The sequence below is a fragment of the Anomaloglossus baeobatrachus genome, chromosome 6 (assembly GCF_048569485.1).
Source record: "Anomaloglossus baeobatrachus isolate aAnoBae1 chromosome 6, aAnoBae1.hap1, whole genome shotgun sequence".
NCBI classification, from domain to species: Eukaryota; Metazoa; Chordata; class Amphibia; order Anura; family Aromobatidae; genus Anomaloglossus; species Anomaloglossus baeobatrachus.
Genome location: NC_134358.1, coordinates 548,275,384 through 548,303,140, shown reverse-complemented (window position 1 = coordinate 548,303,140; position 27,757 = coordinate 548,275,384). Strand labels below are relative to the sequence as shown.

Below are 27,757 nucleotides of genomic sequence, written 5' to 3'. Positions count from 1 at the left end.
TCCACTCTCTGTATTTGGCCGCATTCATTCTTCAATTGTAACCAGTCGTCTTGTCCCTGCAGCTGAAACACACCCCCATAGCATGATGCTGCCACCACCATGTTTCACTGTTGGGATTGTATTGGGCACGTGATGAGCAGTGCCTGGTTTTCTCCACACAAACCGCTTAGAATTATCACCAAAAAGTTCTACCTTCATCTCATCAGACCAGAGAATCTTATTTCTCATAGTCTGGGAGTCCACGTGTTTTTTTGCAAACTCTATTTGGGCTTTCATATGTCTTGCACTGAAAAGAGGCTTCCGTCAGGACACTCTGTCATAGAGGCCCGACTGGTGGAGGCTGCTGTGGTGCCCCTGAGGCTTCCGTCGCCACAGGAACATTGCACCCCATCCAGCGGTGTGATGTCCCATCCTGGGTAAGGAAAGGAGTGAACGCCGGTCCACAGGAAAATCTGCACTACACCCATTGTTGAGTACACACAGGGACCAGGGACAGTGGCAGCAACCCTCCCATGCTGCATGCTGGGAGGGGCCGTAAGACCCATCCCTGCTCCCATAGGGTGAGAGCTTAGCAACTGGGTGGGTGGGAGGAGCCAGCCGAGTGTAGAGTCGACAAGGAAGGTCAGAGTTTAGGCAGTCGGTCAGAAGGAAGGAGTGTGAGGAGGTCTGCGGGAGGCAGAGGAGAAGGAGAGACAGTAGGAAAGAGCTCTAGTCAGTCAGGAGCAAGAAGAAGAAAGCGACACTTCCTGGTGAAGACCCTGGGACTCGGTAGGTCCAGGTGACACCAAGTAGAGAACAGAAGGGATTCCAGGGCCACAGACAGCTTTCAGGCTAGTGGCCTGTTCCACAGAAACATCGGTGGAGGGATCAGGCCGCATACAGGGGACGGTCCCTAGAAGCTGGAGGACATAAAGTCAGATCCAAAGGCAAAAACCGCGGCCCGGGTAGCTGCACGCGCCCAGGGCTACAGCCCACAGCAGAACCTCTAGAAAGGGGGTAAACTACCGACAGGCAAGCCCTGGCCTGCAGGCTGTAGTGGAGGCCAAGCCAGGTCCATCCATAAAAGGCGAGGCTTAGAAGACGACCGAGAAAGTGACACAATAGAGGGCTGTATCGGCTTTTGCCCCCAGATCTACCCAGGATCGGCGGAGGTCCCTGACAGTGGGTCTCAGCAGTCCAGAGGCACCAGTGTGCACCTACCAGGAACTGTGAGTAAACACCTTGAAATTGCACCCTCTGGAGTTGCCTCAGTTATTCCGCCGGAACTACATCGACACTTACAAGCACCAACTGTTGTCCCGGGGTACCGCTCCACCTGTGGGGAGCAGGACCATCCAAGCTGCCATTCCATCAGCCCCGGAGGCCCCATACAGCAGCGGCGGCTTAATAGCCGCAAACCACAGGTGGCGTCACGAATATAAACTTTAATCACCCCCAACACTGAAGCCATATTACTTGACTCCCGCCAGGGTCACGGAGTCGGGCCCCGCCACCACTGACGACCCCCCGGACTAGTCCGGCCCGGCACCGGGTGTCCCATAGCCCTGGGATGGGCGAGTCACTGCAGTGATAGCTGACTTTGTGGAACGTTCTGCCATCTCCCTACTGCATCTCTGGAGCTCAGCCACAGTGATCTTGGGGTTCTTCTTTACCTCTCTCACCAAGGCTCTTCTCCCACGATTGCTCAGTTTGGCTGGACGGTCAGGTCTAGGAAGAGTTCTGGTGATCCCAAACTTCTTCCATTTAAGGATTATGGAGGCCATTGTGCTCTTAGGAACGTTGAGTACTGCAGTCATTCTTTTGTAACCATGGCCAGATCTGTGCCTGGCCACAATTCTGTCTCTGAGCTCCTTGAGCAGTTCCTTTACCTCATGATTATCTTTTGGTCTGACATGCAGTGTGAGCTGTGAGGTCTTATATAGAGAGGTGTGCGCCTTTCCAAATCATGTCCTATCAGTTTAATTACACACATCTGGACTCCAATGAAGGAATAGAACCATCTCAAGGAGGATCACAAGGAAATGGACAGCATGTGACGTAAATATGAGTGTCTGAGCAAAGGGGCTGAATACTTATGTGATATTTCAGTTTTTCTTGTTTAATAAATTTGCAAAAATCTACATTTCTGTTTTTTTTCTGTCAAGATGGGGTGCAGAGTGTACATTAATGAGAAAAAAAATGAACTTTTTTGAATTTACCAAATGGCTGCAATGAAACGAGTGGAACATTTAAATTTACCATATAGTGAACATGGTAAATAAATAAAAACAAAAAAAAACTGTTGTGGAATTGCACGGTTTTACAATTTCGCCACGCTTGGAATTATTTTCCATTTTCCAGTACAATATGGGGCAGAATGAATGGTGTCATTCAAGAGTACAACTCGTCCCACAAAAAAAAACAAGCCGCTGTATAGTTATATTGATGGAAAAAAAAAAAAAAAGTATGGCTCTTGGAAGAAGGGGAAGGTAAAAATAAAAATGAAAAACAGAAAATTGCCTAGGGTGTAGGGCTTAATAAAGAGGTGTGTAAGTCAAAAAGTAGATCTCGAGTTGCAAAAACACAAAAAGACAAGCCCTCTGCACATGTGTGTATACAACACGTATGTGATAAATCGGTACTGGTATCTTCAGTATTTTCCATCCGTATTTTTCTGGTATGGCTTAACAAATAGATATTACAAAGCTCCGATACTGTCAGTGTTAAGCAATCCGTGTGCTGTATGTGTTTTTGACGAATCCATAGACTTGTATTAGCCTTTGTCATCTGGGCTGCTGGAAAATAATTAGCATGTGAGCAGCGCCATAGGTTATAATGGGTACGTGTGGTATCTGCGAGACCGGAAACACGGACATGTGAAATGGGCCTCATCCAGCATGAACATGTGAGCGGGTGAGAATGTATTAGTGACCTTTATCCACTGTGAAATGCTACAAAACACCTATTTACTGTTCATTGTATGTATGGTTACTGACCAGCCACAATAGGCCACTGTTTTGCATCTGCATTCGACTGGTTACTATAGCAACATCTCAACGGACTTCTCCACTGGACTTGGAGGGCTGAGGAGGCGGTGTGAGTGAGCTGCAGGGAAAGCGAGAGGTGTGTGTAACGGGAAGGAGCTGCTGAAGAAAAATTTATGTAAATTGAGGAATTTGTTTTTTGGAGTTTAGCTAGGAGGACCGCAACGCGTGTGAGCGGCTTCCTGTGCCGGAGTCACCATTCTGCAGTTGCCAGCTATACGGCTCATTGTGAGAGGATCTTCAAGTCTCTGGTTATAGCACCTGGACACCGTAGTACCCGGGTACGATAGGCTGGGTCCAGGACGATGTGCACGCTACACTTTATGTTTGGTACCAAAACACCACATCTGTTCTGGTTAGGCCTGCTATAGACACACACAGTAAGACTTGCCGGCTCTGCTGTGTCAGTTCACAGTTACATTTAGAAATCTTAAAGGGACAGCACCTCACGGTTGCATTGATTGTTGCTCTGTAAGATTTCCAGGACTGTGTTGCTGAGCTATCAATAAGGAATAATGTTTGGAACACCATTCTAAGTCTGAACTGGGTGCAAAAACCTAAAAAAACATCACTATGGGGGGATAAGGTATGCACACCAGTGACTATGGAAGGGGAATACATGCAATAGCAGAAACTGCTGTGTGAATACTGACTTGAAAAATCCAATAGCCATATGTAAGAGTGAAAATGTGAAAAATGGAATCTGCATTACTGCCATGAACATATGAATCAAGAGAAATTTAGCTACTGAATTGATCAATGCAATAGAGCCCCAACACTACGCCAAAGTATTTCTCTACGTTGGGGTCCCTAGCTTGTGTGTTAACTGCATGAGAGGACACACACAAGCTAGGGACCCCAACGTAGAGAAATACTTTGGCGTAGTGTTGGGGCTCTATTGCATTGATCAATTCAGTAGCTAAATTTCTCTTGATTCATATGTTCATGGCAGTAATGCAGATTCCATTTTTCACATTTTCACTTTACATATAGCTATTGGATTTTTCAAGTCAGTATTCACACAGCAGTTTCTGCTATTTCATGTATTGCATGTCACTGGTGTGCATACCTTATCTCCCCATTGTGTTGCTGAGCTGTGTGGTTTGCCTTTCCACTTTTACCATCTGCCTTCTCTGTGAGGTTTCAGCAATTAAGGATATTCACGGGGTTTATGGGATCTGTTTATGTTTAGGTGGATAAGTTGTAAGCTCTTGTGCTGCAGCACTGGTAGAGCGTGTTCACACACACACACACTTCCTACTGCTTCCCAGAGGGATTACCAGGTATTAGGCGACTGTTTAGACAGTACCTTGGTTAGGCAAAAGTTGGCGAGAAGGCGACATAAATCTCCATTACGGGTGGCGCAGCACAGGGGTGTCGGCCTGAGGCCTTGTATTGTTCTGTTTTTGTAAAGTAAAGCAATCATTTATCAATCCAACTTCCTGGAGTCGCTTTCCTGGTGCATGGTGTTGGTGTATACTGGGGAGCCCACCCTGCACATGATTTACAAACATGTGGCCTCTATGAAGATACATATGGATGTCCCCGGGGTTCTTTCTCAGGTACCATAGAAAACACTGTCCCCCTCGCCATTACAAGCCCCGACAGAGGATTCCGCTTCCTCCATTAAGGGGTTGGAGACTTTACTGGTCTCGGATTGGTGCCTCTATCGTTTTGGAAACCTGAAATATTAGAAGTTTTGATCAATCGGGATCCAGTTACGGAGACTCTCCACCAACTGGAAAAAAAAATAAAAGTCAGAAGCGCTCACGGGGCTGTACTTGGCTCGTGCTATGTGTGGATTCACATGACAGCTGCCTCTTTGTTGAGCAATCAATGGGGTCTCGGCCCTTGGAATCCCACTAATCATGGTGGGCACTTGGTTAGAAGGTGGGATGACAATGACCATTCTTGCGGTTACAATGAAAGGGTCTTTTTATACAGGGAGATTTTCTGGCTGAGGTGAGCACCTTTTTTTGCCTCCATTAACATGGAGCATCCGTCTGCATTGTAAGTGACCGATCACGAGGGTGAGCGTCTGTTTTATTATCAGCAGAACTTCAATGTTTCCCTGAGGCTGCGCATGAAAGTGTGATCAAATTTACATGAAATACCGGTTGGGAGTGAAGAACACTCATACACCTGATCATCGGCCCATGTAGAAAAAAAAAAGCCATTAGTGTCAGTATAAGCAGCTGATTTTTGCTGATGGATGATTCCTTCCCTCCCTCGTTACACTTATCAGAGCGCAATCAATTGTTTAATCAAATGTTAATGTATGATGTGTGTCATGTGCAAAACTAGATTAAACCTTCAAGTAAATCCCCTTATATCATTAGGATTAATTCCATAATTAACATTAAAAAGGACAAAAGTATGTGCCCCCCTCCACATCCCCCTACAGGAGCTTTTCTGACGTCCCATTCTAAATTAGACGTTAATATGGAGTCTGCCCCTCTGCGGATATAATTGTAGCACCCAGGGATATGGGGTACTCTGCAGGGAATGTCACGATGATGGCAGTTACCCTGCTCCATGCCCTGGGCCCTTTTTGTAATGGGGGATATTTACAGGGGGTTTATGAATAAAAATTATTTGTGACGCCACTTGCGGTGTTGCGGCTAAGTGTAGGGAGCCGCCGCTACAGATTTTACTGGGGCTGATTGGATGTGCAGCTTTGATGACTTGGGCCCTCCACAATAGAGTATTACCCCCAGTAGGTGTATGGTGCGGTGGACATCGGAAGGAGTCCAGACAGGTATTCCGTGCAACTGGTTTACTCACTGTGGTGTCAACTGGTTGCTCGAGGCCGGCTGGTTTTGCCTCCTGGTCCCCTTCGTCCCAGTACCATTCTGGTTCTCTGGTACCTTCCTCCCCTACACCAGTCTCTGGTAAGTGGGTCCCCGTGGTATGGAACACTGGGGGTCCCCAGTCTGTGGTTTGTCCACTTCTGTCTGCTTGACGGTAGCGTGAACCCTGTGGGGATGGAGTCTCTGGTCCTGTCCCCGGCTCTCCCGTTGCTACTAAGTCTTCGGATTCTTTAGGGTCCGCAAGGTCCTTGATGGTCCCCTTTGGTTGTGCAGGTGTTAACAGGTCGGCTTGGAGCTTTTTCCTGTCCTAGGGTCCTGTACCCAGTCAGTGCATAGTTCCAGGGGTATTCCACCGGCAACTACCTCTCCTGGGTACCAGGTCACCGTCAACCCAAGTCAGGACGTTGCTCTCCTGCTGTCAACTCTGTTCTGTCACTGACTACTCTCCACCGTCTGCCCCTCCCACCTGGTCAACCACACGTACCCATTTTAATCTATGGTGTTACCGCATAAGGATCGCTTGGTGTGTTCAAGATTGAAAGAGAAGCTTTGTAACATTATTTCTTTAGCCATACTGGAAACACACGGATGGAAAACTGAAAACACCGGTACTGGTTTTTCACGTACTTGTCTTATACCGACATGTGAAGGGGGCTTCTCTTTCTGCAAGTTCGAGATCAACTTTTTGAATAACACAATCCATTTGATCACATTGTACTGGGAAAATGGGGGGAGGGGGTTCCAGGCGTGGTGAAATTGCCACTCTCACATTTGGGGGTGGAGGGTGGAATTGTTTCTATGGCATATAATGTGTAGTAAAAATGATGTAGCATCATGATTGTCCTCATCAACATGACTATGGGAACCCCCAATTTGTCCTATTAGTTTAGGGTTGTTTTTTTTTTTTTCAAATAAAAGAAAAGCTTTTCAAAATGTTGTGCTACTTTTTTCACTTTTGACTGTTTTTTCAGTCCCCTTAGGGGACTTGAACCTTTGCTGAAAACAGGAGAATAAAAAAAACAAGAAAAAAAAAGTTAGCGTATGCTCACAAGAGCATATGAATCGGAAGGGTGCCCTGCGAGAAAATCTCACATTGCACTAGAACCAATGTTATTCAATGAGGGAGGGCAGATGATCAGTTTTTTCCTCATCCAGTTTCTGGATGAGAGAAAAGTCACAGCATGCTGCAATTGTCAGCCAGAGCCATGTCACTCGCACCCATATAAGTCTATGGGTGCGAGTGAAACATTGGACTGCACTCAGATAATATCTAAGTGCAGTGCAATTATTGCATCAGCTGACAATGGAAAAGATGGGGAGATAAATCCTTTCCTCTATTCCGCAGCTGTGACCAGATCTCAGTTGCATGACACTCAGCTCACACTGGCAGCAGAGCGGGAGCTGAGGGTCATTAGCATCTCACATTCAATGCCATACAATCATGTGAATCCAGCCTTATTTGAAGCCTGGCCTCAGGCACGTAGGTCTTCAACAGATCGCTAATACTGATGAGTGGGCACTATTCATGCTCGAGCACTCTATACTAATAATGAGCGAGCACTACAATATTCAGGTGCTCGGTACTTGTATCTAGTGATGAGTGAGCACTACCATGCTTGGGTGCTCAGTACTCATAACTAGTAAGCATGGTAGTGCCCACTCATCACTAGTTACAAGTACTGAGCACTTGAGCATGGTCATGCCCACTCAGGTACTCAGTTCTCGTATCTAATAATTAGCGGTCACTACCATAATCCTCTGCTCGGTACTTGTAACTAGTGATGAGCGGGCACTACCATGCTCAGGTGCTCGGTATTTGTAACTAGTGATGAGCGGGCACTACCATGCTCAGGTGCTCGGTATTTGTAACTAGTGATGAGCGGGCACTACCATGCTCGGGTGCTCTGTACTGGTAACTAGTGATGAGCGGGCACTACCATGCTCGGGTGCTCTGTACTGGTAACTAGTGATGAGCGGGCACTACCATGCTCAGGTGTTCATAACTAGTGATGAGCGGACACTACCATGCTCAGGTGCTCGTAACTAGTGATGAGCGGACACTACCATGCTTGGTGGAAATTACAGGACTTTCCTTCGCAATAAAATCATGACGATTTGAAACTTGTATTTTTTTTGGGGGGGGGGGGGATTTAATTAAAGTTAGAACATACGGTGTTTGATCATATTTTCCTGTTTTTTTGAAACACTGCAGTGAGTGAAAAGAAGGGAATTTTGTTACTTACCGTAAATTCCTTTTCTTCTAGCTCCTATTGGGAGACCCAGACGATTGGGTGTATAGCACTGCCTCCGGAGGCCACACAAAGCATTACACTAAAAAGTGTAAGGCCCCTCCCCTTCTGGCTATACACCCCCAGTGGGATCACTGGCTCACCAGTTTTAGTGCAAAAGCAAGAAGGAGGAAAGCCAAGAACTGGTTTAAACAAATTCACTCCGAAGTAACGTCGGAGAACTGAAAACCGTTCAACATGAACAACATGTGTACCCGAAAAACAACCAAAAATCCCGAAGGACAACAGGGCGGGTGCTGGGTCTCCCAATAGGAGCTAGAAGAAAAGGAATTTACGGTAAGTAACAAAATTCCCTTCTTCTTCGGCGCTCCATTGGGAGACCCAGACGATTGGGACATCCAAAAGCTGTCCCTGGGTGGGTAAGAATACCTCATGTTAGAGCTGCAAAGACAGCCCTCCCCTACGGGGAGGCAACTGCCGCCTGCAGGACTCTTCTACCTAGGCTGGCGTCCGCCGAAGCATAGGTATGCACCTGATAATGTTTGGTGAAAGTGTGCAGACTCGACCAGGTAGCTGCCTGGCACACCTGTTGAGCCGTAGCCTGGTGTCGTAATGCCCAGGACGCACCCACGGCTCTGGTAGAATGGGCCTTCAGCCCTGATGGAACCGGAAGCCCAGCAGAACGGTAGGCTTCAAGAATTGGTTCTTTGATCCATCGAGCCAGGGTGGCTTTGGAAGCCTGCGACCCTTTGCGCTTACCAGCGACAAGGACAAAGAGTGCATCCGAGCGGCGCAGGGGCGCCGTGCGGGAAATGTAGATTCTGAGTGCTCTCACCAGATCCAACAAATGTAAATCCTTTTCATACCGATGAACTGCATGCGGATAAAAGGAAGGCAAGGAGATATCCTGATTAAGATGAAAAGAGGATACCACCTTAGGGAGAAACTCCTGAATGGGGCGCAGCACTACCTTGTCCTGGTGGAACACCAGGAAAGGAGCTTTGGATGACAGCGCTGCTAGTTCAGACACTCTCCGAAGAGACGTGACCGCTACCAGAAAGGCCACTTTCTGTGAGAGTCGAGAAAGTGACACATCCCTCAGAGGCTCGAAGGGCGGCTTCTGGAGAGTAACAAGGACCTTGTTTAGATCCCACGGATCTAACGGCCGCCTGTACGGAGGTACGATATGACAAACCCCCTGCAGGAACGTGCGCACCTGAGAAAGTCGTGCTAGATGCTTCTGAAAAAACACGGATAGTGCCGAGACTTGCCCTTTAAGGGAGCCGAGCGACAAGCCCTTTTCCAACCCAGATTGCAGGAAGGAAAGAAAGACAGGTAACGCGAATGGCCAGGGAGATACTCCTTGTGCAGAGCACCAGGATAAGAAAATCTTCCACGTTCTGTGGTAGATCTTAGCAGAAGTGGACTTCCTAGCCTGTCTCATGGTGGCAACGACCCCTTGGGATAATCCTGAAGACGCTAGGATCCAGGACTCAATGGCCACACAGTCAGGTTCAGGGCCGCAGAATTCCGATGGAAAAACGGCCCTTGGGACAGTAAGTCTGGACGGTCTGGTAGTGCCCACGGTTGGCCGACCGTGAGATGCCACAGATCCGGGTACCACGACCTCCTCGGCCAGTCTGGGGCGACTAGTATGACGCGGCCGCAATCGGATCTGATCTTGCGTAACACTCTGGGCAAGAGTGCCAGAGGTGGAAACACATAAGGGAGCCGGAACTACGACCAATCTTGCACTAAGGCGTCTGCCGCCAGAGCTCTTTGATCGCGAGACCGCGCTATGAAGGTCGGGACCTTGTTGTTGTGCCGAGACGCCATTAGGTCGACGTCCGGCACCCCCCAGCGGCGGCAGATTTCCTGAAACACGTCCGGGTGAAGGGACCATTCCCCTGCGTCCATGCCCTGGCGACTGAGGAAGTCTGCTTCCCAGTTTTCTACGCCCGGGATGTGAACTGCTGATATGGCGGAAGCTCTTTCCTCTACCCACATGAGAATTCGCCTGACTTCCTGGAAGGCTTGCCGACTGCGTGTCCCTCCTTGGTGGTTGATGTATGCCACCGCTGTGGAGTTGTCCGACTGAATTCGGATCTGCTTTCCTTCCAGCCACTGCTGGAAGGCTAATAGGGCAAGATACACTGCCCTGATTTCCAGAACATTGATCTGAAGGGTGGACTCCTGCTGAGTCCACGTCCCTTGAGCCCTGTGGTGGAGAAAAACTGCTCCCCACCCTGACAGACTCGCGTCTGTCGTGACCACTGCCCAGGATGGGGGCAGGAATGATCTTCCCTGCGTTAATGAGGTGGGAAGGAGCCACCATAGCAGAGAATCCTTGGCCGTCTGAGAAAGGGAGACTTTCCTGTCTAGGGAAGTTGTCTTCCCGTCCCACTGGCGGAGAATGTCCCATTGAAGTGGACGCAGATGAAACTGCGCGAACGGGACTGCCTCCATTGCTGCCACCATCTTCCCTAGGAAGTGCATGAGGCGCCTTAAGGGGTGCGACTGACCCTGAAGGAGAGACTGCACCCCTGTCCGTAGAGACCGCTGCTTGTCCAGCGGAAGCTTCACTATCGCTGAGAGAGTATGAAACTCCATGCCAAGATACGTTAGTGATTGAGTCGGTGCCAGGTTTGACTTTGAAAAGTTGATGATCCACCCGAAAGTCTGGAGAGTCTCCAGCGCAACATTCAGGCTCTGTTGGCATGCCTCTTGAGAGGGTGCTTTGACAAGTAGATCGTCTAAGTAAGGGATCACCGAATGACCCTGAGAATGCAAGACTGCTACCACTGCCGCCATGACCTTGGTGAAAACCCGTGGGGCTGTCGCCAGACCAAATGGCAGAGCTACGAACTGGAGATGGTCGTCTCCTATCACGAAACGTAGGAAACGTTGGTGCTCTGTAGCAATCGGCACGTGGAGATAAGCATCTTTGATGTCTATTGATGCAAGGAAATCTCCTTGAGACATTGAGGCAATGACAGAGCGGAGGGATTCCATCCGGAACCGCCTGGCGTTCACATGCTTGTTGAGCAGCTTTAGGTCCAGAACAGGACGGAACGAGCCGTCCTTTTTTGGAACCACGAAGAGATTGGAGTAAAAACCTTGCCCTTGTTCCTGCAGAGGAACAGGGATCACCACTCCTTCTGCTTTTAGTGAGCACACCGCCTGCAGAAGGGCATCTGCTCGGTCGGGATGTGGGGAGGTTCTGAAGAACCGAGGCGGAGGACGAGAACTGAATTCTATCCTGTACCCGTGAGACAAAATGTCTGCTACCCACCGGTCTTTGACCTGTGGCAGCCAAATGTCGCAAAAGCGGGAGAGCCTGCCACCGACCGAGGATGCGGAGGGCTGAGGCCGAAAGTCATGAGGCAGCCGCCTTGGAAGCGGTTCCTCCGGTTGCTTTCTTGGGGCGTGACTGAGCCCGCCAGGAATCTGAGCTCCTTTGCTCCTTCTGAGTCCCTTTGGACAAGGAGAAATGGGTCTTGCTGGAGCCTCGAAAGGACCGAAACCTCGACTGCCACTTCCTCTGTTGAGGTTTGCTTGATCTGGGCTGGGGTAAGGAGGAGTCCTTACCCTTGGATTGCTTAATGATTTCAGCCAATTGTTCACCAAACAGTCTATCTACAGATAGCGGCAAGCTGGTTAAACATTTTTTGGAAGCAGAATCCGCTTTCCATTCCTTTAACCACAAGGCTCTGCGCAAGACAACAGAGTTGGCAGACGCAATTGAGGTACGGCTTGTAGAGTCCAGGACAGCGTTGATAGCGTAAGTCGCAAACGCAGACATTTGCGAGGTTAGGGACGCTACTCGCGGCACTGCTGGACATATGATAGAGTCCACCTGTGCCAGGCCAGCTGAAATAGCTTGGAGTGCCCACACGGCCGCGAATGCTGGAGCAAACGACGCGCCAATAGCTTCATAGACAGACTTTAACCAAAGGTCCATCTGTCTGTCATTGGCATCTTTAAGTGAAGCCCCATCTTCCACTGCAACTATGGATCTAGCTGCAAGCCTGGAGATTGGGGGATCCACCTTTGGACACTGGGTCCAGCGTTTGACCACGTCAGGGGGAAAGGGATAACGTGTATCCTTAAGACGTTTGGAGAAACGCTTATCTGGGTAGGCATGGTGTTTCTGGACTGATTCTCTGAAGTCAGCGTGGTCCAGAAAAGTACTCAGTTTAGGCTTGGGATACCTGAAATGGAACTTCTCCTGCTGTGCAGCTGCCTCCTCTGCAGAAGGGGCTGGGGGAGAAATATCCAACAGTCTATTGATGGCCGCTATAAGGTCATTTACCATGGCGTCACCATCAGGAGTATCCAGATTGAGAGCGGTTTCAGGATTAGACTCCTGATCACCCTCCTCTGTCTCATCATGTAGAGACTCTTCTCGCTGAGACCCTGATCCGCGTGATGACGTGGGGGGGTCTCTCCCAGCGAGCACGCTTAGGCTGCCTGGGACTGTCATCTGAATCAGAGCCGTCAGGCTGAGATACCTGGGACCCCCTTGAAGCACTGATTAACTCCAACTGAGGGGGACCGGGGAACATTGCCGCAGCAGTGTCCATGGACTGAGTAACTGGCCTGGCCTGCAAGGTCTCTAGGATTTTTGTCATAGTGACAGACATCCTGTCAGCAAAAACAGCAAACTCTGTCCCCGTCACCGGGACAGGGTTCACCGGCGACTCTGCCTGGGCCACTACCACCATAGGCTCCGGCTGACGAAGTGGCACAGGGACCGAACATTGCACACAATGGGGGTCATTGTAACCTGCCGGTAGATTAGCCCCACAAGCGGCACAAGCAGCGTTCACAGCCTGTGTCTTGGCACCCTTGCGTTTTGCAGATGACATGTTGTCGTCTCCTCAGAGCAATAGGGGTATACAGCCAAGAAGCGACCTTACAGTGCAATATATATAGATATATCTGGTACAGGAAAAAGTACACCAAATAACACTGTGGCACTAGTGGGGCCAGCACGAATGTGCTGCTTACCGCCCGCTTAACGCGGGTGTGTGGTCGCCAGAAATCCCTTGTCTGGGTCTCCCAGAGCCTGTGTCCGTTCCCCAGCCAGACTGCATGCAGGAATGGCTGCCGGCGTCTCTGTGGAGGGGGGGCGGGCCCTGGGTGTGCTCAGACAAAAAGCGGGAAACCTGCATCCCACTGTGCCCAGTGAGAGGGCTGGAGCATGTAAATAAGGCTCCAGCCCTCGGCGCTGACGATTGCACAACGCCTGTCCCCTTCCCTGATTGACAGGGAGGGGGCGGGAACGAAGCGGAGCTAGGCCGCAAAAGCCGGGGACTAGATTTATAAGCGCCGCCGTCGTAAAAGCACGGTCGGCGCTAAGTCCCCGACGCACTACAAGTCCCAGCCGCGCCGCCGCTCCCGGAGCGGCCGGCGCGGTAGTTCCCAACACATAAAGTCACTCAGCCAAGCTGCAGTGACTCAAACCCCAGCGCGCAGCGCTACTGTCCCCGGCGCACTAGCACACCCAGCAAGTCTGGAGTGTGCGCGGCCAGTCCATGGGGGGACACAGAGTACCTGAATGTTGCAGGGCCTTGTCCCTGAACGGTACCCCCGGCTCCTTATCCAGCAGGTTCAATGGGTCTGTGGACGGAGCCCGGCCTCAGGGCTTGGAGGCCGGTAAGATCCCACTTCCTCAGAGCCCCTCAGGGGGATGGGGAAGGAAAACAGCATGTGGGCTCCCGCCTCCGTACCCGCAATGGGTACCTCAACCTTACAAACCGCAAGTGGGGTGAGAAGGGAGCATGCTGGGGGCCCTAGTATGGGCCCTCTTTTCTTCCATCCGACATAGTCAGCAGCTGCTGCTGACTAAACAGTGGAGCTATGCGTGGATGTCTGACCTCCTTCGCACAAAGCAGAAAACTGGTGAGCCAGTGATCCCACTGGGGGTGTATAGCCAGAAGGGGAGGGGCCTTACACTTTTTAGTGTAATGCTTTGTGTGGCCTCCGGAGGCAGTGCTATACACCCAATCGTCTGGGTCTCCCAATGGAGCGCCGAAGAAACGACATTTTCTTTTTTTTATCTTTATGGCACTTACCACATTCTTTAATTTTAATATTTCAATTACACTTGCAAATATTTTCTTTTATTATTTTTATTTGGAAAAAGATTCAAACTTTTTTTCTGAATAATTTAACCCTTTCACAACATATGATATATGCCTTTGATGCGGGCTTGCACACTGAGCCTGCATCTTTCCCTGCACATGACAGCTGATCTGATAGCCGCAGATGGACTGGAGATCTGCCTGTCCAGTGTTCCCCAGCTCCAGTCCTGGAGAGTCACCAGCACTGCATGTTTCCTTAGTATTGCACAGGTGATTATTCCAACACACCTGTGCAATACTAAGGAAATCCAGAAAACATGCACTGCTGGTGGCTCTTGAGGACTGGAGTTGGGGAACACTTAACCAATTAAATCCCACTGTCAATCTCTGAAAGTGGGATTTAACACGCGCCGACAGGGAGCATATCATTCTCCGCCTCTATTTGCGGAGCACAGTGCGCCAATCGGTGGTCATGACAGCCGAGGGTCAATTGATTTCCCGCGTCTTATCACAATCCTCCTGTGAACGCCGGCTGAAAGTGACATTCATAGTGGATCGAAACTTCTACTGTACAGAGCAGGGCTAATGCATCAGACGATTACAGCTTCAAGTCCAAGACGACTAGTAAATCCAGTAAAAAGTTAAAAAATAATAATTAAAAAAAGTTCAACTCCCCCCACTTTTACCCTATTAAAATAAAACAATTAAAACTTACACATCTGGCATCGCTGTGTTCATGAATGTTTGATCAAAACATGAAAATAATTAACAAAAATTAAGAATAAATAAAAACGCCACAATTCTGTTTTTTTTTGGGGGGGGGGCATTGCAACAAAATACAATAAGATGCAATCAAAACATATCTACCTAAAAATGATATCAGTAAAAAAAAGTTCAGGGAATAAAAAAAAAAAATAAATAAAAAAAAGCACGTAGCCTCAGATTCTGAAAAGTAAAAAAAAAAAAAAACAAGTTACGGTTCTTTGAAGATGGTGAAATTTTTTTCTCTTTTCTGAATTTTATTCACCACTTACAAAAAAAAAAGCCCCCGCAAACCTATACATGTTTGGTATCTATGAACTCGTACTGACCTGGAGAATCATATTGACCGGTCAGTTTTACCATATAGTGAACATGGTTAATGTAAAAAAAAAAAAATAGTAGAATTGCACTGTGTGTAATATGGTAAAATTAATGGCGTCATTCCAAAGTAAAACTGATCCTGCAAAACAAGCCCTGATAAGGCTGTATTGATGGAGAAATAAAAAGCAATGGCTCTAGGAAAAAAGGGAGGAAAAACGAAAAGGAAAAAAGGGAAAATTGTCATGGCGTGAATGAGTTAACTTAGTAATCCTGTCAGGGGACTTGATCCTGCGATTGCTTGTGCCATATACAGCAATACATCAGTTATGTATTTTATTGATTACTTATGAAGCCCACAGATAAAAAGATTAGGGGACCTGGCTGCCATGGCAACCCAGTTAGAACTCCATGATAGGTGAAAGGTGTAAGAAACATGTATGTTGCCCACAGTAGCCAATCACAGCAGTTTTCATTTTCGCTCCAAGAGCAGAAAATGAAACCTGTGCTCTGATTGGTTGCTATGGGCAAAGCTTTGTCCTTTCTTACACCGTTTATATATACGGCAAATCTGCCCCAATCACAGCTCAACTTTCATTTCATATCTCGCCTTTGAAAAATGAAAGCTGCGTTATGATTGGTTGCCATGGGCAACAAAGACATCATTTGTAAGGCCTAAGCCATACGGCGAGAAAATCGGTGCGAGTGGAGTGCGATAAAACATCGCATTCCCCTCGGACCAATATTAGCCTGTGTGTCAGCGCACATGAGCGATTATTTTCTCAGCCCTAAATCGGACCGACACTGCTGTGCTGCCAGCGCGAGCCGAGTGTCATGCGAGCATTGCACTAGTGCCCCGTGTCGCCCCGGCCTAACAAGGGGTTTCATGACCCCACTACTGCTCCATTCATTCTAAGGATTGAAAGAGAGTGTTGTAATTAATTAGTATAGACCTTAAATGGAGCAGCGGCGTGATTTGTAAATATCTATTTTCATCAAAACGGGGGTACACTTTTGGTGAGCGAGAGCCCCCAGTGATCAGACACTTACCAACAATCCTTTACGATTACCTCAGATTGGAAAAACTTGGCTGCTTTCTCTAAGGAGGGCCCAGACCATGGCTTGTGTCTGGTATTGCAGCCCAATTCCACCCCCCCCCCCCCCAAAATACAAAAAGTGATGATCAATCCATCAGTCAGCCGCTCATGCCACATACAGACCTGCAATTCTTTGCAACAGGCAGGTAACATATGGAACGTTAGTAGCTGAGAGCCCTGACCTCCCCCTCACCGTTTATTTACCTGCAGAATATACTCATTTGGGGTACAGATGATGGCAGTGAAAGGGTCAGCTGACCCTCTGGGAATAAACACCCCCCTCAGGAGGAGACAAGTGCTGACCTTTTTCACTACCATCATCTGTACTCCAAATGAGTACACCCTGATTTCAAGGCAGCTACGTTGTGTTTTTTTTCTGCACAGTTACAAAATCTGAAAGGTTTCCTGATGACAAAAAAGTGAATGATATTCCTTTAGTCTCATGGCAAATTGCTTAGTTTTTTACTTGCAGATTTAAATCTGCAGTATGTCAATTCTTTCAGCGATTTTGCTGCAGATTTCACCCCCTAATGAATGGAAAATATTCTGCACCAAAAAGCCAGATTTTACACTGCGTTTTCTCTGCCAAGAGATGCAGAAATAGCGCACCAAATACTAAAGGGAATCTGCCAGATTATTGCTCCCCCCATCTGAGAGCAGCGTAATGTAGAGACAGAGATCCTGATTCCAGCGATTTGTCACTTACTGAGCTGTTTGCTGTCATTTTGATAAAATCAATGTTTTCTCTGCTGCAGAGCTAGCAGTCATAGGCTATGTTCACACACCATCTTTACTTAACCACAAAGATGCAACGTTTTTGGTCCCCCAAAAAACGTACTCGGGGCAAAAACACATGCATTTTTGCCCAAAGCGTCTTAAGTCAAATCTATTGACTGGAAAAGCTCAAAAATGCTGGCAAAAACACAAAAAGAATTGACATGCTGCATGTTCAAAAAAGCAGCCCAAAAAAGATGCCCAGTGTAGACAGCAAAATAGAAATACTTTGCTGGGAGAAGAAAATGCATGCATTTAGGTGCATCTTTGTGACCTTAAAAATGCACCAAAAACACAGTAAAGCTATGTTCACACAGGACATCTTTTACTGCGTTTTTGAGGTCACAAAGATGCACCAAAATTCATGCATTTCCTTCCCCAGCAAAGTGAGATTTTGATGTCCACACTGGGCATCTTTTGTTGGCTGCATTCTTGAAGATGCAGCCATGTCAATTTTTTTGCATTTTTGAGCCCTTCCAGTCAATAGATTTTACTTAAAAAACACATTGGGCAAAATGCAGTAAAAAAAAAAAGTGTCAAAAACGCATTGGTGCTTTTTTGGGGACAAAAAATGCATCTTTGTGGTAAAAAAAAAAAAAAAAAAATGCCACGTGTGAACATAGCCTAAAGATGCAGTGTGTGAACATAGCCACACTCATTGAACATGCTGGACTATCGGCAGCATGCCAAGTAGTCCTCTAATGATAATCTGCTGCTGATTAATCAGTGATTATATCAAAAGTACACTAAGCAGCCCAGTGACATCGCTGGAATCAGCATCTCTACCCCTAGGCTATGCTGCTCTCAGATTATGTGGCAAAAACCTGGTGACAAATTCCCTTTAACAAGTGCGCCTACCCATAGACTGTGAAAGCTGGGGCTTGGAAGTCACTTAACATGCAGTTCATTTTTTTACCGAAATAAATACAATTATCCCAATGTGATATGCAGTTTTTTAACTTATGTCGGACAAAAAAAAAACGAAAAAAAAAAAAAAGACATTTATAATAATTTTTGTTTTTTGTCCAACATGAAAAGTTAGAAAAATGCATATTACATTGGGAGAATTGTATTTACTTTAGTAAAAAATAAACTGCACGTGACATATATAATAAAAATATATATTTATTAAATAAAAATATATAAAAATAATATATTACATAAAAAAATTCTATATATAGAGAAATATATATTTTTATATAAAATATATATTATATATCTATTAAATAAAAATTATATTTTTTTATAGAATTTTATTTAATAAATATATATATATATATATATATATATATATAAAATAAAGATATATATTTATTAAATAATTTATATGTATATAATATATATATATATAATATATTTAAATAAAATATATATATTTAATAATTATATATATATATATATATATATATATATATATATATATATATATATATATATATATTATTAAATATATATATTTTATTTAATAAATATAATATATATATATATATATATATATATATATATATATATATAAAATATTTTTTAATTTTTAGTGTATTTCATAAATATATATTTTTATATATATGAGCTATACCACTGGAAACTTACAGGGGAAGAATCTATAGCAATAAAATATATAACGCCAACATGTACAATAAAACTGGAAGTTTATTGGAACACATGGAATCCATCGTTTCCCGATAACGACAACTAATAACTGAAAGTACAAATATAAAACAGTCATAGCACTCTAAAGCACAGACCCGAAAACTGATGTGCCATCGTAGCTGATCAATTTCTCTCCCCTCCTTGGATAAAATCACATCCCCCCTCCCCCCAATCAGGTCTGAGACTGAAGAAAGAACAGATATCACAGTGCCTTGTTGGACAGCCCTTGTCTGGTCGAGGTAGATCACATCTCTGCCGATGTGAAACAAATGGACTTAAATACATGAAAGACCATAAAACGGAGTTATTATGGATTGGGTGGGGGGGATTCAACTAATACAGTAAAAAAAAAAAAAGGTCTATTTTTGTAAGTTTTCTAAGTCATCTGCAGCTATTCGTAATCGCGTGGCCATAGTACAAGTTGATGTCCCCCCCTCTGAAGTGAAGAACTTTCTCGTGTCCATTGTTCCCTCGAAACCGTGCACTCTGGAAACGAAAGTTTTCCAAGATCATCGGATTCCTTCAGAATGTTTCTTTAACCCTTTCCTTGCCAGAGCAAACGGCTTAGAGAGGACACTGCTCAAATCAATCATACGACTAATTTCCCGCACGGATATATATTTCACAATCACGCGGTCACAGCTTCCCCTCCCCCTCCTTCCGGGTGCGGCCAGAGCTTGGGCTGTACGGACCTCCCCTTAAAAGGGCGACTCATTTGATTACAGTGTATAGCGATTTGGATCCTGAGGCTGCCACCGATCACTCAATACCGAGTCTATGGGTCCGTACTCCACGCTGTGAGACCATAGTGTGGACCCAAAGAGCAATATTAAGAGATCGATGGATGTCTCCTAAGCCGACCGCCACCAGTGACCAGCAACTAGCTGCAGCTCATAATATATCAACACTTTCAAATGATAACTCTCCATTAAGAACCTAAAACAAATCATGCATTTCCCTTTAAAAGTTGATGCAGGAGTGTAAGGCCCGTTGCACACCAGGCATGTCACCGGATCAGGCACGCATGCAGTACATTCACTTACAGTGGAAGTGCGACACCATGTGGACAAATGCGGTTGTGCATGAAGCACACAACCACATGGTGTCGCGCTTCCACTGTAAATGAATGTACTGTACAGCATGCATGCCAGATCTGGCAAAACGCCGGATGTGTGAAACGGCCCTAAGAATAACCTAAAGGGGTTCTAAGTTTCTTACTAGAAAGAGCGCCACCATTGACAACGTGGCGAGTCTGGTATTGCAGCCGCAAAACCAGGGGACAAGAGCAGCAATGTTAAAAACTAAACAAAAACCTGCAACTCTCTAACTTTGGTGACACTACAACTCCTACAGAAGCATGCTGGGTGTTGTAGTTCAGCAGTAGACCAATGCTGTACATGATCTCCAAATGTTGCAGAACTACAACACCCAGCATTCTAGAAAGTTTCCAGAAAAAGGTGTTGCAAAACTACAGTTCCTGGTAAGCCCTCGGAGCTGAAGCTTTGCAGACCAGTATAATGGACAACACGCCTAACCCCTCTAACGGCAGGATTAACCCTCTAAAAACAAAAGGCATCAGTGCAATTGATGGCAAAAACGTCTTGCACAGAATCAAAAACAGTCAACTATGGAAAAATATCACCAGAATATGCATAGATTATGACATGAGCACTACAGAAGAACATATATAAGAGCTATGAAAAATGGAGTAGCAGCAAGTCTGGACAAAGACGAAGGAGGAAGTGTGAAGAATTACGCCCCAACGTGGGCAAGAAACTTTATGGCCATATCCTGGACTGCGCAATCACTGGTGCCATCTACCGGCCACTCTCGTAGCCCGGGAAGAGCTGGCCGAGGAGGCTCTGTAGGGACTTGTTGACCCTCATGTCGTAGTTCTTGCCCAGGTCGTGTCGGCAGGCTGGACAGCTGTACACCGAGGCCTTGAAGGAGCGGTCCAGGCAGCTCTTGCAGATGTTGTGCAGACACTCAGTGGTGATGGGCTCGTAGACCACCTCTTGGCAGCAGATGCACAGGAAGGTCTCCTCCACCTTGTTGATGAATTTGGGCCCCTCCTTTAGATAGGCCATAGCCTCAGTCCACAACTTGGCGTTGAGCTCATCCCTCTTGATCAGATCTTTTTGCTCTGGGGTCAGCTTGTAGCGTTCCACTTTAGTCTTCTTCGGAGTTACAGTAGAGGGTGTCAGAGCTTTGGCGTTCTCGGAGGTCCTCTTTCTCTTGCCCTTGCTTGGTGTCTCCTCCACGCCGGCATTTTCCTTCTCTCTCTCCTTGTTGGCCACAGATTCTAGATATCCCTCTGGGTACTGAATGGTGAGACCCAGTTTTTTAATCCGGTCTTTGCCCTCCTTGGACCATGGCGCCGGCTCCTCGTCATCTCTTTTTAGCAGGTAGCGCCAGACGAGGAAGCCGGATTTGCCCTTTTCAGGCCAGTATTTCACCACTTTGTAGATGCCATCGTATCGGTTTCCTTCCTCTGGGGCGAATTTGCTGTGTTTACTCCCCTTAGCATTGCGCACGACACGCACGGGTTTACCCGCTTTCCAGTCCTTGGCGACGGCCCCTTGCTTTTCATTGATGGGGGCGTTACAGTTCATCGCCAGGGCCCGGTTTGTGTTGGTCAGTTTCTGGTCACATGACTGCTCCGCTGTCCGCTTGTTGCCCGAGAGGTCACGACCTCCGCTCCCGGTGTAGGTAAACTCAGTCCCGTTATCAACATCGTCCTCATAGCCACCAGCCAGGACCAGAGAATAGGAGCCATCGTGGCTTCTCCCGTGGATGCCCGCCACATGAGGCCGGTGGACGCCAGCTTCACTAACCTGCAGCCTGAACTTCCACATGGTGCCAACGGGTACACCGGGTATGGGTCCGTAGTGATTGGACGGGACAATGGTGCACTCTCTGGAGCGCCCGACACACGCCATGCCTTTCCCCCAGTCTCTCCGGCACGATGAGCTGGCAGACGCCATTTTTTCTTTCTTTTTGCTCTTTTTTAGCTTTTCGCCGGCCGACACCACCTCACTGGTATCATTCCGACACTCCGGGCAGTACCAGTCTTCGTCATCTTGGGGCAGGGAGGTAAGAGGAGGGTCCAGGCAGTAGATATGGAAGGCCATGTTGCACTCATCACACAGCAGCTGCTCCCCGGGGTCTTGTTTGCCCCCGCAGACGTGGCAGGCGCACATGCGGCACTTTATGCGGGGGTTGTCCTTGCATTGTTTACATTCTGGACCGTTTTGGCGTCTCGGGGGCGGCTCGGCGGACTGGTCAGCGCTACCGGGCTCCTCAATCTTATATATCTCATCTACAAATTTGATCCTGCAGTCATCGAGGGTATCGCCCGCCTCCCCCAGTAGGACTTTGGCGTACAGTTCCTTGACGGTCCGGGTCTCTCTCTTGCGGAGGATCTCGGCGTCGTACCAGTAGCCCCTCTCCTTGGGATCGTCCGGGTTGTAGTTGAGCATGACCACCAGCCCGGCCTTCAGCTCCCCCCAGGACAGCGTGCTCCGGGCCCGGGGGCGCACGTCTTTGCCTCTCACCTGCACCACCCCATTCTCAGGATAGTCCTCATACTTTATATGGTAGATGACGTCATCAGCGGGGTCTCCGGGGAAGCCCCGGGTCACGTTCTCCACTTCCGCCTCGAACCAGGCGCCCATGTGCAGGTCCCGGACGTCCACCCGCTCCGTGATGCGGTACAGGCCGGGGGCGCGGGGCTGCTCTTCTTCCGGCTCAGGCTCAATCTCTGCCATCGGGGCGTCCTCCGGTTCTGCTTCTTCCGCCGTTACCGGCACCGGAGCGGGAGGAGGCGGGAGCTGGCGGAGCAGCAGCTGCACGATGCAATTCAGGCCGACGCTGTAATCAAAGAGCGTGTGTCCGTCCTCCATCTGCTTCCCCCGGTAGAAGAGCCGCTGCCGGTCCTGCTCCGCCCCGAACGCCTCCTGGATCCGCTCCCGCAGCTCCTCCACCTTGGTCAGCTTAGACAGGGAGTCAATGCGGTGAGTCTCCCGCCCGTCCATGGTGCGCACCTGGATCCACATGATGGCGGCTGCTGCTGCGGTGCGAGCGCTGCAGACTCCGGAGAAGAGTGCGAGAAACTCCCGCGCGACTCGCTTTGGCGCGGTTTATAGTTTGGCGGGAAACTGACTCGTGCGCCTCTGATTGGCTGCTGAAGCGACGCTGTGGGCGGGGTTATGGCAGATATCACCGCCTCTTACGTTTACGTCATCAGTTCATTTCCGATCTGTGTTTCTTCCTGTCCGGGGGATTCGGACGCCATTAACCCCTTCAGCCCCTTGCGGTATTTGTGAGGGGGGGTTGGAGTCTGTAGCATTCTTTCGGCGCTTACGTAAATATTTACCCCCAAAACAAAAGAGTGTGACGCATTTACCTTCTGCTGGATACTGCACGTGGTGAGGATCAGGCACAGGTCTGCACGTGCTCACCAAACCACCTTATCTGTGGCCCAGCAGGCCTAGTGAGCATTGTCATAAACACTGTGCCCCCCTATCCCAGTGCTAAAGACCCCTTAGTGTCCCTCAGAACAGTGTCCTCTTTATGTATAATCTTTCTTTATTGAATAATTCACAACAAAAAGACAAAGAACAGAAAGAGAAAAAGATCATCAGTAACATCAACATGACGTATACATCTTGTTACAGACTTAGATTGATTTTCATCCTGTATTCCTCATATTATTGCCACAATTATGCCCTATATTAACTAACAACTTATTGTAGCTAAAACTACTATATATTCTTACATTTGAAACAGAAGGAATACTTATATATCAGTTGTTGTAAATCAGTTTTTCACATCATGTGGGGAATCTCTTCTGTGTCCACACCTTTACATTGAAAAAATTCTAAGGGTACCTTCACACTTAGCGATGCAGCAGCGATCCGACCAGCGATCTGACCTGGTCAGGATCGCTGCTGCATCGCTACATGGTCGCTGGTGAGCTGTCAAACAGGCAGATCTCACCAGCGACCACTGAACAGCCCCCAGCCAGCAGCGACGTGCAAGCGACGCTGCGCTTGTACGGAGCCGCCGACTGGAAGCTGCGGAGACTGGTAACTAAGGTAAACATCGGGTATGGTTACCCGATGTTTACATTAGTTACCAGCGCTGTGTGCAGGGAGCAGGGAGCCGCGCACACTGAGCGCTGGCTCCTTGCTCTCCTAGCTGCTGTACACATCGGGTTAATTAACCCGATGTGTAATGCAGCTACATGTGCAGAGAGCAAGGAGCCGCGCACACTGCTTAGCGCTGGCTCCTTGCTCTCCTAGCTGCTATACACATCGGGTTAATTAACCCGATGTGTACAGCAGCTACATGTGCAGAGAGCCGGAGCCGGCAGCACAGGCAGCGTGAGAGCTGCGGAGGCTGGTAACTAAGGTAAATATCGGGTAACCACCTTGCTTACCCGATGTTTATCTTGGTTACAAGCTTACCTCAGCTGTCAGACGCCGGCTCCTGCTCCCTGCTCGCTTCATTTGTCGCTCTCTCGCTGTCACACACAGCGATGTGTGTGTCACAGCGGGAGAGCGGCTTTGAAGAAAACGAACCAGGGCTGTGTGTAACGAGCAGCGATCTCGCAGCAGGGGCCAGATCGCTGCTCAGTGTCACACACAGCAAGATCGCTAATGAGGTCACTGCTGCGTCACAAAAAGCGTGACTCAGCAGCGATCTCGGCAGCGAGCTCGCTGTGTGTGAAGCACCCCTAATACCCCACTGAGGTTATATGCACTTCCAAACTTGAATTTTTTGATCAAAAGAAAAAAGTAAGAACTGAAGAAAAGAAGGGTAGTATTACAAGGGTGCACAAGAAGGGCCAAGGGGAAGGGAAGGAGAGCTAGGAGTGACGGGTGTCAAAAAGGGTTCGATAATCATTAGTATCCTTATATAATATCCATGGCGTCCATATTTTCAGGAACCTTTCCGTATTGCCCTCCGCTTCTGCTGACAGATCCTCCATATGATGGATATATGCAAATTCCTGCTGCCACTCCCCCAAGGACGGAACCTCTATTGATCGCCAATGTCTGGGTATCACTGCCCTTGCTGCCGTTAGACAAAACCGTAATAGGCCCCCCTTTTGGGCTTTGAAGGACCCAGGAAGCATGGATAATAATGCTATTTGAGGGGACTGTGGCACCACCGCTCCAGTTATTTTCGTGTATGTCTGAAAAACTGCCTCCCAAAACGGTTTGATTTTAGAACAGTCCCACCACACATGTAACATTGTACCACGTTCAGTTTCACAGCACCAACACATCTCAGAAACCGATGGAAAAATCCTGTGGAGCCTCACCGGGTATTGATACCACCTTGTCAAAATCTTATAGTTTTTCTCTTTTGCGTGTCCAGCAGTAGACATTTTGTGAGTAAATATATATACTTTCTGTTTTTGCTCGTCTGTGAAGGTCGTCCCCATCTCCTCCTCCCAGTTGGTCATAAAATTAGGATCTGAGTCCGCAGAGGGAACAGCCCGCCCCAACAACTTATAAACAATTGATATCAGATGGGGGGGCAACGATTCCTGCATGAACAATTTCTCAAAGGGTAAAGCTGAAGCAATTGCCAAATGTCGTCCTCCCTTTGATCGAGCACTAACAAATGAGAGTAATTGCCTATACTCAATCCACGATAGGGTCTGGGGGGGATCCATATTCTGCATGTCTGCAAAGGACATCAAATTGGAACAGCCAATTCCCGGAGGGAATTCTGGATTGGACAAAATTGGTGCAAGGAGGAAAGGACACCCCACCAACCCGCCTTTCTGTTTTATTTGATCCCATACCTTCAATGTAGCACGAATCAAAAAATCTGCAGAAGTTAATCCCACCCCCTCCCGGGACTCTATCCATGGTAAATATTTTAAGGGGACTGATGAGCTCTCCTGTTCCAATGTGATCCATTTTTTAGAATTTGCATTGAAATGCCAGTCAAATAATCGAACCAGCAGGGCCGCCCGATGATATCCACGGAGGTCTGGAAGTCCAGCACCCCCCGTAGAAGTGCAACGAGTAAGCGTTTGATATTATACTCTAGCTCTGGAGTGTCCCCAGACAAATTGAATCAGTGCGGACCTGAGGGTTCGAAAAAAGCTCGCTGGAGGGAGTACAGTGTCCCCTTTATAAAGTATTAACATCCACTTACAATCGCCATTGCAAATTATTAATACCCTGGGTGTCCCCTTACAAAGTATTAAATCCTCAACTGGCCCTTTAAATGGGAATAGTGCCCCCTTTCCAAAGTATTAATCCCCCTAATGTCACTTTAAAAAGTATTAGTACCCCAATTACCCCCTGAAAAAGTTTTAGTGCCCCATTTAGAAAGTATTAATGCCCCTTCAGTCCCCTTAAAAAGCATTAATTCACCAACTGTCCCCTTTAAAAGTATTAGTGCCCCCTTTATAAAGTATTACTGTCCCCTTACAATGTATTAATACTGTGGCTGCTCCCATAGAAAGTGCTAATGCCCCAGCTGTCGCTTTAAAAAAGTATTAGTACCTCAATTACTCCCTTAAAAAGTTTTAGCGCCCCATTCAGAAAGTATCAATGCCTGTCTGTCCCCTTAAAAAGCATTAATTCATCAACTGTCCTCTTTAAAAGTATTAGTGCCCCCCTTTATTAAGTATTAATGTCCGCCTTACAATGTATTAATACTGTGGCTGCTCCCATAGAAAGTGCTAATGCCCCAGCTGTCGCTTTAAAAAAGTATTAGTACCTCAATTACTCCCTTAAAAAGTTTTAGCGCCCCATTCAGAAAGTATCAATGCCTGTCTGTCCCCTTAAAAAGCATTAATTCATCAACTGTCCTCTTTAAAAGTATTAGTGCCCCCCTTTATTAAGTATTAATGTCCGCCTTACAATGTATTAATATCGTGGCTGCTCCCATAGAAAGTACTAATGCCCCAGTTGTCGCTTTAAAAAGTATTAGTACCCCAATTAACCCCTTAAAAAAGTTTTAGCGCCCCATTTAGAAAGTTTAAAGGCCCCTACTGTTCCCTTTAAAAGTAGAAGTGCCCTCCTTAAGAAAGTATTAATGTCCATACTGTCCCCTTACAATGTGTTAATATCATGATTACCCCCATAGAAAGTATTAATGCCCCATTTGTCACATTAGAAAGTATTAGTGCTCCCTCCAGAAAGTATTAATGTCTCTACTGCCCCCTGAGAAAGTATTAATACCCTGACTGTCCCTTTAAATACTCCAACTGCCCCCTTAGAAAGTATTAATGCCTTATTTAACATGTATTAATGTCCCTACTGACTCTTTATAAAGTACTAAAACCCCAACTGTCCCTTTAATAAGTATTAGCGCTTCTTTCAGAAAGTATTCACATCCCTACTGTGTACTAACAAAGTATTAATACACTTGTCACATTAAAAAGTATTAATGTCCCTACTGTCCCCTTTCAATGTATTAATACCATGACTGCCCCATAGAAAGTATTAATACCCCAGTTGTCACTTTAAAACGTTTTAGTGCTCCCTTCTGAAAGTATTAATGCCCCTACTGCCCCCTTGAAAAATATTAATACTCTGACTGTCCCTTTAAATAGTTTTAATACTCCAACTACCTACTTCAAAAGTATTTGTGCCCCCTTTATAAAGAAATAATGCCCTTACAGTCCCCTTATACTGTATTCCTACCCCGACGACTGTCCCTTTAAATAAAAAAAAAAAAGCATTAGTGCTTCTTTCAGAAAGTATTAACAGCCCTACCAAAGTATTAATATCATGACTGTTCCATTGAAAAGTATTAGTGCCCCCTTTACAAAGTATCAATGCTTCTACTGTCCCCTTACAAAGCATTAGGTCTTCAACTGTCCCTTTAAAAAGTATTAGTGCCCCCTTTAGAAAGTATCAATGTCTCTACTGTCCCCTTACAAAGTATTAAAACCCCGACTGTCCCCGTAAAAAGTATTAATATCCCCAGTGTTCAAGTACAAAGTATTTATATCTC

General features: G+C 47.0%; 1 protein-coding gene across 1 annotated transcript; it reads right to left on the bottom strand.

Annotated features, from left to right (window-relative positions):
• Positions 1–18,751: 18,751 nt before the first annotated feature.
• LOC142243589 (E3 ubiquitin-protein ligase UHRF1-like) lies at positions 18,752–22,893 on the bottom strand. Its single transcript, XM_075315657.1, has one exon. The coding sequence runs from the start codon at positions 22,822–22,824 to the stop codon at positions 20,587–20,589; it is 2,238 nt and encodes a 745-aa protein (XP_075171772.1). The 5' UTR covers positions 22,825–22,893; the 3' UTR covers positions 18,752–20,586.
• Positions 22,894–27,757: the final 4,864 nt, after the last annotated feature.

Coding starts and splice junctions, on each gene's coding strand:
- LOC142243589 (XM_075315657.1), bottom strand. CDS start 22,824: ATGTGGATCCAGGTGCGCACCATGGACGGGCGGGAGACTCACCGCATT.